Source organism: Montipora foliosa, chromosome 8 (genome assembly GCF_036669935.1).
Source record: "Montipora foliosa isolate CH-2021 chromosome 8, ASM3666993v2, whole genome shotgun sequence".
In the NCBI taxonomy this organism is placed as follows: domain Eukaryota; kingdom Metazoa; phylum Cnidaria; class Anthozoa; order Scleractinia; family Acroporidae; genus Montipora; species Montipora foliosa.
In genome coordinates, this window is record NC_090876.1 from 49,539,396 (window position 1) to 49,551,895 (window position 12,500).

General features: G+C 39.1%; 1 protein-coding gene across 1 annotated transcript; it reads left to right on the plus strand.

Moving 5' to 3' along the window:
- Positions 1-6,780: 6,780 nt before the first annotated feature.
- LOC137968897 (uncharacterized) lies at positions 6,781-7,833 on the plus strand. The gene has a single exon (XM_068815366.1). It carries the CDS (start codon positions 6,781-6,783, stop codon positions 7,831-7,833), a length of 1,053 nt encoding a protein of 350 aa, XP_068671467.1.
- The last annotated feature ends 4,667 nt before the right edge of the window (positions 7,834-12,500 follow it).

A 12,500-nucleotide genomic window follows, 5' to 3' on the forward strand; every position in this document is an offset into this window, starting at 1 on the left:
TTGACCAAGTTGTAACAGGTTAAGATCATGGAATTTTAGGATTCCAAGTTTCTTAAATATAGGGTCAGAATGAGCATTAAAATGAGATTTATCTATGATTCTCACCACTCTTTTCTGCAATTTTACCAGACGAACAAGGTTAGTTTTATAGGTGGACGCCCAAACTATATTACTGTAAAAGAAGTAAGGATAAACAAGTGAAAAGTACAATACACGTAAAGAGTATGAAGATAAATAAAAACTTGATTTCTGTATCATTCCAATTGATTTCGACACTTTGTTAGCCACATGAGAGATCTCAGACTTCCAGGTTACGTTTTCATCGATGATCACACCCAAGAAAACTGTTTCTTTAACTTGATCAATTTGTTGTTTATTTATCAAAATTTGAAAATTATAACTTCTACGTTTTTGGTTTGGTTTGAACACTATGAACTTGGTCTTTTTAAGATTCAGTGAAAGCTTATTAACCCTAAACCATACTGACAACTTATTTAACTCGATATTCAGCTGATTAACCAAATAATCAGGATCTTTACCAGACAGAAAAACGTTGGTATCGTCCGCGAATAAAATCAGTTGTAGTGCCGTAGATGCATTGACTATATCATTAATGTAAAGAAGAAAAAATAAAGGCCCTAGAATAGAGCCCTGAGGAACCCCACAGGATATATTAAAGCGAGAAGAAACATGACCGTTGAAATCTACAAATTGTAATCTGTTAGAAAAATAGCTTTTTACCCATTTTAAGGCCAGTCCACGTATACCATAGTGTTCAAGTTTGTCAAATAAAATATTATGATTAACTGTATCGAATGCTTTTGAGAGATCAAGGAAAATACCAACAGCTATATCACCACGATCTAAAGCAGAGGAAATCTTATCATACAAATCAATCAAGGCAAGTGTAGGGGAGTGATTTTTCCTAAAGCCATATTGCTCATCACAAAGGACATTTAAATTAGTTAGATAATCATTTAAACGGTTATAAATTATTCTCTCAAGAAATTTGGAAAAACTAGGTAGAACTGAAACAGGTCTATAGTTAGTGAACAACGACTGGTCATCAGCTTTGAATAAAGGTATTACCCGTGCTATCTTCATTTGATCTGGTACAATGCCATGAGCAATTGACAAGTTAATAATGTGAGCCAAAGGTTCAGAGATTAATTGGATAGATTCCTTTATGAGGGACATTGGAATGTTATCATAACCCGCAGCTTTGTTGGATGCAAATGATTGAGCAATAACAATAATTTCTTCTTTTGTTGCCGGATTGAAAAAGATAGATTCTGCAAAAGATCCTGAAAGAAAGTCTTTATGAGAAAAAGGATGAGATTGTATTTCTTTTGCAAGGTTAGGACCAATACTGGAGAAATACTTACAAAATTTATTCGCGATGATAACTGGATCAGATATTTCTTGACCATCAGATGTGAATATTGAGTTTACTTTAGGCTTTGATTTCTTCCGATTCAAGATGTCATTAAGAATTTTCCAAGTAGCATGGGTATTTGCTTTTGCATATTCTAATTTCTTCTCATAATATAATCGTCTAGCCGATCTCAAAATGTGATTTAATTTGTTTTTGAAAGACTTATAGAGTAGATTGTTATTCTGTGTCGGTTTATGAAGGAATTGTTTATAAAGTTTGTTTTTCCTTTTAATCGACTTGAGAAGAGCTTTAGTCAACCACGGTTTTTTAATAGATCTCTTCTTCGGAATCAATTTCCTAACAGGAAAACAGTCATTGTATATTTTGGTAATTTTATTAAGAAAACTGGTGTATGCAGTATGTGGATCATTGTAACCTGCGAGTGAAGACCACTCAACACCCTCAAGTTTTTCAACAAACTTGGACCGATTAATTGGGTTCTTATCTCGGACAAAAATGGGATCTTGTCTAGAATGATGTCCTAGAGTGTTGTCCGAATGAATAGAAAAAACAGGAAGATGATCTGAGATGTCAGTAAACAATAAACCACTTCTCGAACGAACAAAGAAATTGTTCACAAAAATATTATCTATTAAAGTAGCCGTGTGAGGGGTGATACGTGTGGGACGTGTAATCAAAGGGAGTAACATATTAGAATACATTTCATCAAGAAATTGGCCCGTAGAATGATGGTGTTGGTAGTTCATTAAATTAATGTTGAAATCGCCCAATAAAAAACACATCTTATTTTCCCTAGAGATTTTGCCTAACGATTCATTGATTTTGGTCAAGAATTCGCCAACACCTTGGTTGGGTGGTCGGTAAACAATGCCAACAATTATGTTTTTAACCCCTGGTCTTAACACCTCAATAAACAATGATTCAGCGATGTCAACATCACTGAAACAAAAATCTTCTCGCTCTTTAAACTCAATATCATTAGAAACATATAGTCCTACACCGCCGCCAGGTCTACTTTGCCTATATTTGTGGACAAACCTAAAGCCATCAATATCAACCGAGTGAAAAGAATCGCTCAGCCAGGTCTCAGAAATACCGACGATAGAAAAATTAATCTCTAAAGATGATAATAAATTAGTCAGGTTATTTATATTACGCTGGAGACTACGAATATTCAAATGGAGTAGAGAAAAATCGGCATCTGAATATTGTTCACGTTTAAGCATTTCGTTAAATTGATTTTCTATAAAGTAATCGCAAGGTGTCTCTCTTGCATTGAAATGAATGTCAGGGTCAAGACTGTCAGTCTGAGTCAGAGAAGCGTTTAAGTTCGTGAGAATAGGATTGTAATAAAGGCTAGAAAACCTCTCGGAGTTGAAGTGAACAGGACCGTTCTGAAGTTCATAAAGAGCAAGTGAAAAGCTAGAATCATCGAGGTGATTAAAAGGGAGTATATCCGTAAATGTAGTTTCAAACATGCTACGTGTGTAAATTAACAAAGAAAAAAATATATATATATAATAATAATAATAATAATAACAGTAAATAAACTTATCTGAAGTAAGAGGGTTTATCTTTCACAATTAATTTGTCCAAGACAAAGTACGCAATTTTCCCTTTTCTTTTGGCTTCCTCCCATTGTGGTCGCTGTTCATCTCTCTTCTCAAGGGTTTCCTGAGCAAGATCTTCCTTGATGTAGATCCCAGCCGGTTTAATTCTCCTCGAACTTTTGATGATCAATTCCTTCTGCTTCCAGTCTCGAAGCCGGCAAACAATTGTACGAGGACGTCTCCTAGTACCAGTAACAATCTTACCAACACGATGGGCACGTTCAATGCTCGGCTCGAATTCCAAACTAAGTTTATCTTTGAGGACTTCTTTTACTTTTTCCTCTGTAACGTCCCACGATTCGTTCTCCGCCTCCAATATCCCATCAATTCGGATGTTATTCCTTCGACTTTGATTCTCTAAATACTCTAGTTTGTCCATGTGGTAATCGATGGAGTCATAAATGTCTTCGATATCGGCCTCGACGTTCGCAAGTTTGGTTGCATATGGCTTCAGATCGTCAATATCTCTTTGGGAGAATTCAAGACTCTCCTTAAGATCTTTTGCATCTACTTGACAAATATTTAAACCTGCCTTTAGTTCAGCCACAGTTCCAATCACTGCATCTAATCGAGAATTAACATTTTCTAGGAGAGACTGTAAAAGGGATTTAAACATTCTTTCCTGAACTTGAAGCATCTCTCTCAACATGGCGGTCGTCACAAATTCTCCGTGCGGATTCATTTCAGCTCCAGCGCCGACAGATGTCTTCGAATTTCGGGTTTCAGGCATGACGTTGGCAAAGGCAAAATTGTGATGTTTTTTTTGTGATGTTTTTTTTTTATCTGGGAACACTCCACTCCTTATTGAAAACTTTATAATATTGGTTAAAGAGGGCACTACAATATCTGCCGCCTCCCTTAATAACCTACTAGATATTCCATCAAGGCCTGTAGCCTTATTAAGAGCTAATGACTTAATCAATCGATGGACTACTCCTACATTTGTCATTTGTTTCTGTAAGAGAGAAGCTAGATATTGATGGATTTATAAAATCCTCAAAGCTATTACCAGTTTCAGGTATGCTGTTTGCTAGTGTCGAGCCAATCTTCGTAAAATGAGCATTAAGAGCGTTACTAATGTCATTTGGGTCTGTACAACACGAGTCATCTACTATAATATTACTGATCTCTGTAGCACGAGAGCTTCGTCCCATAATCATGTTAATACCTTTCCATGTTTTTTTTCATGTCACCCATATTTTCTTCAAAGTAACGCTCATAATACTAAGCTTTAACCTTCTTTATACTAATATTTACATTATTACGTGCAGATTTATAACTGTCCCAATTAGCTTCGGTTTTATTTATATTAGCCACCCTTTTAAGTTTATCCCTTTGGAACATCAGCTTCTTTAGTTCAGGGGTTAGCCAGGGGGCATGGTTATTTCTAATCTTTCTGCTCCTCTTTGGGGCATGAAAATCACAGATTTTCAGAAACATATTGGACCACATCTCCCATGCACTGTTTGGATTAAGTTCATAGTCAACAAGGTGTCATGGGACCAGGCTGAGATCAGTACGAAACAGATCTCCATCAAAATTTCTGAATTGTCTGCTCTGTACAATCAGTGGAGATCGTTTTGGCAAACTGAATTTACGAACAGCAAAAATTAGAGAATGGTCGCTAATGCCAATGTGACAAACGCCAGACTGCGTAAATAAATCATTATTATTTGTAATAAACAAATCAATTGTACTGGCTGTTTTTTCTGTAATACGAGTGGGCTCGCGAATTAATTGATGATATTGGTAGAGATTGCAAATATCCAATAATTTTTTTGTATGTGATTCCAAGAGAGTGGCACCCACATTACAATTGAAATCTCCTATTATATTCACTTCTAGCCCTAACATATCGATACGGTCAATAAGTGATTCAAAAGCCATCAATATTTCAGCATTAGCATCAGGGGGCCTATACCAGGTCCCAACAATAAAAGGCTTAGTCATGAATTTATTTACTTTGATACCTAGCGATTCAAGCCTATCATCATCATAATCATGCAGAAGCTCATAATTTATTGTATTTCTTATATACAGAGCAACCCCACCACCATCCCTGTTTCGGTCATTTCTTTCCAGGATATAGTCTGGAATGGAAACTTCACCATTTGAGATTGAGCCACTAAGGCGGGATTCTTTAATTGCAAGAATATCAATGACTTTTGAATGCATATAAACGCGGAGTTCATCTATATGGGCCTGAAGACTCACAATATTTAGGGCTGCCAATCTAAAACCTCTATTATTAGACATCTCCTTAAGCAAATGGCTATTTAGCGGGGATTGATCGGCTAATTCTGTTGTTGTAGAACAACCTTCACTGATTGAATTTATGGCGCATTGCCCCGAGTTATTTGACTGAGAACTTTGGCTAATTTCCAAACGGGATCCTGAAAATTTGTGTTGTTTTTCCCTTTAGACCAATGTTTAGGGTTCAGTGCTTGCCTAATGATCTTTGCGGCAAAAAGTTTAACTCCGTCTTTGTTCAAATGAATTCCTTTGTTCTTAAGGTGTGCGATTTCGATGCGTGAATTATCGAAAAATGTCCACCCTTTCGTAACACAAACAGACTTCAGGGATTCATTAATATGCGAAATTTTGTTGTTTACATCAAGTTCCCGCTTTGTTATTATACTTGAGATTGTAATCTTCGTTGAAGAGCTAAGCTCTGTGACCTTCACCGCCATCTCCTTTACTCGCTCAATCACTTCATCCTGCTGTGAGTCGGCTAAGTCATTTGTGCCTGCGTGTATTATAACGTGATCATACCCACAGTCCTCAATAAATGTCGAAACAAGTTGATCTCTTATCTTTACAACTGTCGCTCCGGGAATACAAGATTTAGTTATTGACTGGGTTTTTGACAGCTTCTCGGCCTCTATTTCCTTGATCATGGAATCCCCAATTATTAATACTTTAGGCTTCTTACCTTTAATGGGTTTGACCGAACTTGTCGACGGGACTGTAGCACTTTTTCCCGAACCTGCACTAGAAGACCGCTTACTTATACCTGTACATGCCTTCGGAGCTCTGTTATCAGTTAAAGTATCATTTGTAGTCGTAGATGTTAAAGGTTCCTGTTGTGTGTGCAGTTCTATTATCGAGTTATCCATAGTAGGTGGAGACTCAGGTGTATGTGTTTTAGCGGCCAGTAAGGAAAGTGATAACAAAAGAGCGTCCTTTTCCCGTTCAACTTCCTCAAGCCTGCCTTTTAGCGACCGATTCTGATCTTCAAGTCGACGGACTTCTACCGAACACTGACAATCCTGCTTTTCTAATTGATTCGGCGTCTGCATAATACTCCAAAGTTTGGATATTTCCTTTTTCATATCTCTAATCTCCTTGCACAGCCGTTGAGTAGAATCTATGTGGCTGTTCTCTTCTCCTACGCCGAAGTCAAGATGGCGGGATTATTCAATCTCGGCAGATTCGGGCTGGTCGAGCTCAGGGTGCCTTAAAAATGACTTTAACTTCTCCTTTACAACTGATGCATCAGATCCTTGTACTTGTATGGTTTTGGTGTTCTTGTGGAACGTCAGCGTTGCTCCCTTCGTCTTGATTGACATTTTTCGGTCGCCATCTTCACCGGTGGTTTTTAACAGTTCGAGCCCTAATTCCTGTTGACAAAAATCTTTAAACCTCTCAAAATCACCATCCCATATATACATATGTTTCTTCTCATCAAATCCTACTTTAATTCGAGGATTGCTATTTGTGGATCTATCCAAGAAATCAAATTTATCAGAGCCGGCTTCACCGTGTATCGACGCCATGTTCACGTGGTCCACCTCGGCTGTGTCAGGAATGTCAAGTGTAGAAACAGATCAGACAACTTCTGTGTTGGAAAGAGATTCATCTTTGTTAGCTGCATCTTCAGTCTCCATACGCAAATCAAGTGTTTCGAGAAGCGTGGTGAGAAGTACTTCGTCATCTGCTTCCGTTAGCGTTGGATTATCCACGGTTAACAGTACAGCCTTATCACCTGCAGTGTCATCGGTGAACCTGTCATCTCCTGGAGTATTGTTAACATCGGTAATTGGTACAAGTAGCTATGTTTTGAGCAGGGAATCGGCTGTGGCTGTGAGCTCGTCTCTTGCGGCAGATGAAACCACAGCTGAGATATCTTCAGCATCTCTTGTGTTGATGCAAACGTCTTCCGTAGTGTCCCATGGAGCCGTTTCCAGCAGTTTTTCAAGAAGGACTCCTTCGGCGTTGATTGTAAGCTCGAATGTGTCAGTAATGGCAAGCCCATCAGTTTTGTTGTCAGTGTCTATGGTGCTATACTCATCTAAAGCAGTGAAGGCAACATCTGAGAGTCTAAGCCGCTCAGTGACAAGTAGTTTAATATATGTGTCGGAAAGCTCGAGATTGGCAATAGTCGAAAGGACTTCTGTCTTACCTTCAGCGCCATCTTCGCTAGTTACATCCTCACAAGTCATATCCACATTAGCTGTTACAAGTAGCCCAGTGGAAAGTGGCCCGACATCCGTAACAGTGACATCCAGAAGGGGAATAATCGATAGCACGTCCGTTTTGCCCTCTGTGTCTCCTGCGATCGTGTCGTCTCTTGTGGGAATATCGAGTATAAACCGTTTAGTGAAAAGTGGCTCGTCTTTGTCAGTGCGATCTAGTGTAGGAATAGTTTATAGCAGTGTAATGTTGCCATCAGTGTCAGCTTCACTGGTTACCTCGTTAGTGATCGTACACACGTCAAGTATTTCAAGTAGTGTTTTGAGAACTAGTTCGACATCTGTGGGAATTCGTGCGAGTTCGGAAACTTTTGCACTTACATCTGGAATTCCCATTTCTTCTGTGCTTTTGTGACTGTCTGGATCAATTCCATCTTCAAGTGTTTTTTCATTGAATCTAATATCAAGTAGTGTCCCCTCTTTGGCTTTGAGTTCCAGTGCAATAACAGGTAAAGCATGTTTGTTATTTGGTTATTTTATTTTTGGTGTATTTATGAACAGTTACAATGACCATTAAGGAGTAGACATGAACGAAATGATAGGCATGCTGGCTTTTGTTAGCGTCTCGAAGTGAATTGCTTTGTATCTCAAAAACTTTCACGTTGCGTCCGTTCCAATATACATGTGATGTATTTGGTAAACGGGCGCCAAACTGTGCTCTTCAAATGAACATAAAAACACGAACTAAATGTCAGCGCTTAACGTTTTGAAACTAGACAGTTTACGTTTTAACATTATGGGACACTTTGTGATTTTTACCAAGATCGAGTGGGGCATTAATCGTGTGCATTTCTCGACTTAAAGTTGTGTCAGTTTTAGCATGTTTGGCGAGTGACCACTTACTTTCCTAGTGCTTCGTCAGGTGTGCGGCGCGTTGTTATTCTTTGTATTTTCTACATCTAACTATAACCTCGTTGGTAGCTTGTTTTGAAAACATATTTGATCAGTTTTGCCTTATCTTGGCGTTGATTAAGCTGTATTTACACTTTCGAATTTGCTATCACAAGATTTCTGTCGAGAAATGTGTCCTTTACGTGCACCTGTCAGCCTATTGGAAATCCGTCATGCCAGTCGCTGAGGACAGATCAGTTCAGTTCAGCTAACGGTTTACTTTGTTTTGATATTAATATTTCAGTAGAATCTGTTCTTAAGTAATGTGGGGAGAGTGGAATGAATGACTGGCTTTGAAGAAAATTGTGTTTCTTTATTTCTGTGCGAAAACGAATGTCTTCTCGGCCCTTGCGACGAAAACGCTGTTTGCCAGAATACCCCTGGGTCATTCCATTGTGTTTGTAAACCTGGCTTTACAGGAGACGGAGAATTTTGCCAAGGTGCCGTGGTCATAGTACAATACGTTCTCACAACTTTTAACAATTCTCTGCATTAATAGATAAATTCCTTTAATGAAAAGGACTGAAATGTTTCAAGTTATCATTAGTAATTCATAAAATGACAGAGATGTGTCAAGTTATCAATCAACGTTTGTATATTTGGTACATGTTGCCCTTTTAAATCATGAAGGATACAATACCAACAAAGAATATATTCGTTTCTTCCTTGTCAAGGAACACATCATAACCATGTGAATGCAAGAGGGAATATAAACTAACGGGACATATGTATATCAGCAGGATTCCCATGACTATAGCTTTCCCTTTGTATACCATAACTTTTCGTTCGATTTTCTTCTTTAACATGTCTTGTTGCCCCCGCAGGGTTTTGGCCCAGAGCCAAAACCCGATGAGGCAAATTAAAAGTCCTCGCGTAAAAAGGGGAAATGCTTAGATTGGTAGATATTGTAGTGGGAGTCAATCTCAATTTGCTCAACCGGGCGCGCAAGGTGGTATGGGTATTGCTTGAACGGGCGCGCAAGTGGTATTGGTATTGTTATACACGACCGAGGTGTTTCAGGAGTCACGAAGTAGAAACTCGCAAAGAGAACCAAAGTGCCGTTCGGGTTAGCAGTTGAAAGATCAAACATTGAAGCAGATCTGATGCAAATCGAGTTGCCTGGCTCAGAAATTCATTTTGTCCAGACACAAATCAGAAATAGGGGCGACGATATGTCAGACGCAAATCAAAAACAGGGGCGACATTTTCAGCATATAATTTAAACGTATCTCAACTGCCTTTCATACTATCTTAGGCGGAGGCATATGTAGTGAAAACTATTACTAGTACCACAAGAATAATCCGTGGACAGGTTTCCCTTTGCCAGTTGCCAGGGTTGAGCCTATCATGCTAGTTTACATCTAAAAAATTTATAGTGCTAGTGCCCTATATGTGGGCTAGCATGGTAGGCTAACCTCGCCAGGCAACTTCCATATTATCTTTCTCAGATTTTGCCATTACTACTATCAATAGTTGCATTTTGATGCTGAGCAGACGGACACTTTGCACCTAGATATACGATCTACAGTGGCTCATCAGGAAAGCTTGAAGCTCAGTTGAGACTTTTAAGATCTACGATGCGGTCGTTGGCAAGAACGCCATCGGTTAAGAGAGGAAGAATAATTGTGCTGTACGGGCGGCAAGTGCGGCACTCGTATTTTATTTTATTTTATTTTTTTGCGCATACAGTATTTCTGGATAACCACTGCACAGCAACGACGTGAAATCACCAAGTGGTTTTGACGACAACGCGAGAGTACAAACACAGAGCTTTTATTCTATATTTTTACTCTAAAACCGCTCGTACCAATTTGTTTTAACGATACATCGCCCACATTGCACACCGGGAACGAGATGGAACAGTGGCGAAAGACTTATGACAGTGCAAAGTTATATTTAGAGGTGCCGTTTTCGTCCACGTCGCTGTCGTAGATCGTAAAGTCCTCATGTGTTTAGAGCATTCGACCAGGTTTTAGGAAGTCGTAGGCTTTATTCCTACTCAATCACCCCTTTTTCCGTTTTAATTAAGGCAGGTAGCATATCATTTACTAAACCGTTAATAAAAAAAGGTATTGACACTTATTTATTCCAGAAATTAACGAATGTGAGCCGTCTCCGTGCGGGGAAGATCAAGTTTGTCTGGATTTGATTGGTTCACACGAATGTCGCTGCCCACCGGGAGAGTTTGAGACTCCTAACGATCGTGGCATTTGTGAAAGTATGTTTAACGTAGGCTTTCCAAGCTTTTAGTGTTGACAGGTATCCGAACATGTGGTATAGGAGATGACGTTGTTTTAATGCAAAGCTGAGTAGGCCGCGGAATGCTTCAAAACTCAGGCTTCAAAATAGCTTTCATTAACACTCAACCGGGGCAAATAAATCTTGAAAACTAGATACCAAAATAGTGAAATTGGGTATCGATAACGGTCAAACGTTCCGAACAAGGGTGCTACCTCGTCTGTAAAACCCACATTTTCGAACAAAAAAAAATAATCTGACGGCTTCTTTTTTGACTGTACTGAGCTTTACAACTTTCGTGGTGGTAAAAAAGGGGAGGTATCAAATCCTCTTACGGCCCTGCGGACCATTAAACTCTTGATGATATTTCTCTCATTTTTTTTTCTGTAGCTACTGCATTTGAAGGCAAAGTGAGGATAATAGATAGTAACATTACCTACACCAAAGCACTAGCCGACAAGACGTCAGAAAAGTATAAACAACTGGCTAATCAAATTGTTGCTGCGGTAGGAATCCTGTGTACTTCTGCCACTACTATCTTCTATTATCAATAATGATAATATATAGATTTAGCCAAGCCTAAAAGCGGAGCTCCCGGGCTATTTATTCTTATAATTTTTTAGCGAGTTAACCTGGCTTGAGCCTGCGACCCAATCAAAACGTTGCACCCGGTCAGCGGTCAACTAAAAAACCAGCTGACTTCGATGAGGTCTAAACTTGAGCTCGCGATATGTCATGTGATACTGGTCAGTGGATACCTTGTTTTGAGAGGTGTCAATTGGCCATGACATGGATGTCCATTATCAAAGATGTACCCTATGGAGGTATATCCACGACAAAATTCAATGATCAGTACGCTGTAAACCAAGAGTAAAAGTGGCCTTGCCCCAGCACGGTCACAAATGGATTTAATTTAAGATACACATTACGCGCGAAATAAACAAAGGACCGCCAATTATAACCAATGAGAAGAAGCCATGTCACGCATGACTGCCTCTGCCATGTTTTTTCAAGGACATGACAACTGATTTTCGGGGGGAACGGGTATTCTAAAAATAGACTCATTTGTGACTGTGCTGCGGAGCCGACCCATGCCATAACAACACTCGTATCTAATTCACTCTTGTGTAAACTAGTTGGAGTATTGCCGCCAATTTGGACACAAGTAGACAAGTATGGGCTCCTGTAATGATGATTATTATTAAATTTGCTTTGTGTCTCGCTGTCTTAACTGCAGCGTCAAACGCCGTTGGCTATTCAACTTGTCGCCAAAAAATGCTGGTAGCACCACAGAGTTTTACATTAGCATACATGAAGGGTGAATGTACGGTCGTACGGTGACCAAAACCAACTTTTCTCGCACAGATGAGTTACCATAGTTTCTTACCCGTGGTGCTCCGCGCGTGCCTTAGGCACGCGGAGCTCCGCTATTACGAAATACAACTACGCTTTACACCTTCTCTTGTTAAATGAATTTGTTCCTGGACGGAATCGTGCTTGTTGATAAGCGCTACTTACAAGCAGTAAAAAGCAAGAAGACCCGTAATAAATAACTTAATTGTATATATAAAGTCATTTTATCGAAAAGTTAAACGCTAAAAGATTCTTTAAAAACATTTTAAAAATTCTAAAAAGCAGACGACACTTAAACCAACGCATTAGTGAACACCGTTATTCTGCTATCGGTAAACACCTTGAAACACAACATGATAAAAGAGCAAAGATCGATCACCTCTTTAAAGTCCTAAAGAAATGCAGAAGCATGGTGTTGGTGGTGTTTTGTAATGCGCCGTGCTTGGCTGCACTTTTTGGCTCCGTATATTTTATCGTAAATTTGTACATATTTTTAAGTTTTATGACGTTTTACCAGCTTCGAAGTCGTTCTAAGGATGT

Excerpts from the sequence above, each read along its gene's own strand:
- LOC137968897 (XM_068815366.1), top strand. The coding sequence starts at position 6,781 with ATGTTCACGTGGTCCACCTCGGCTGTGTCAGGAATGTCAAGTGTAGAA.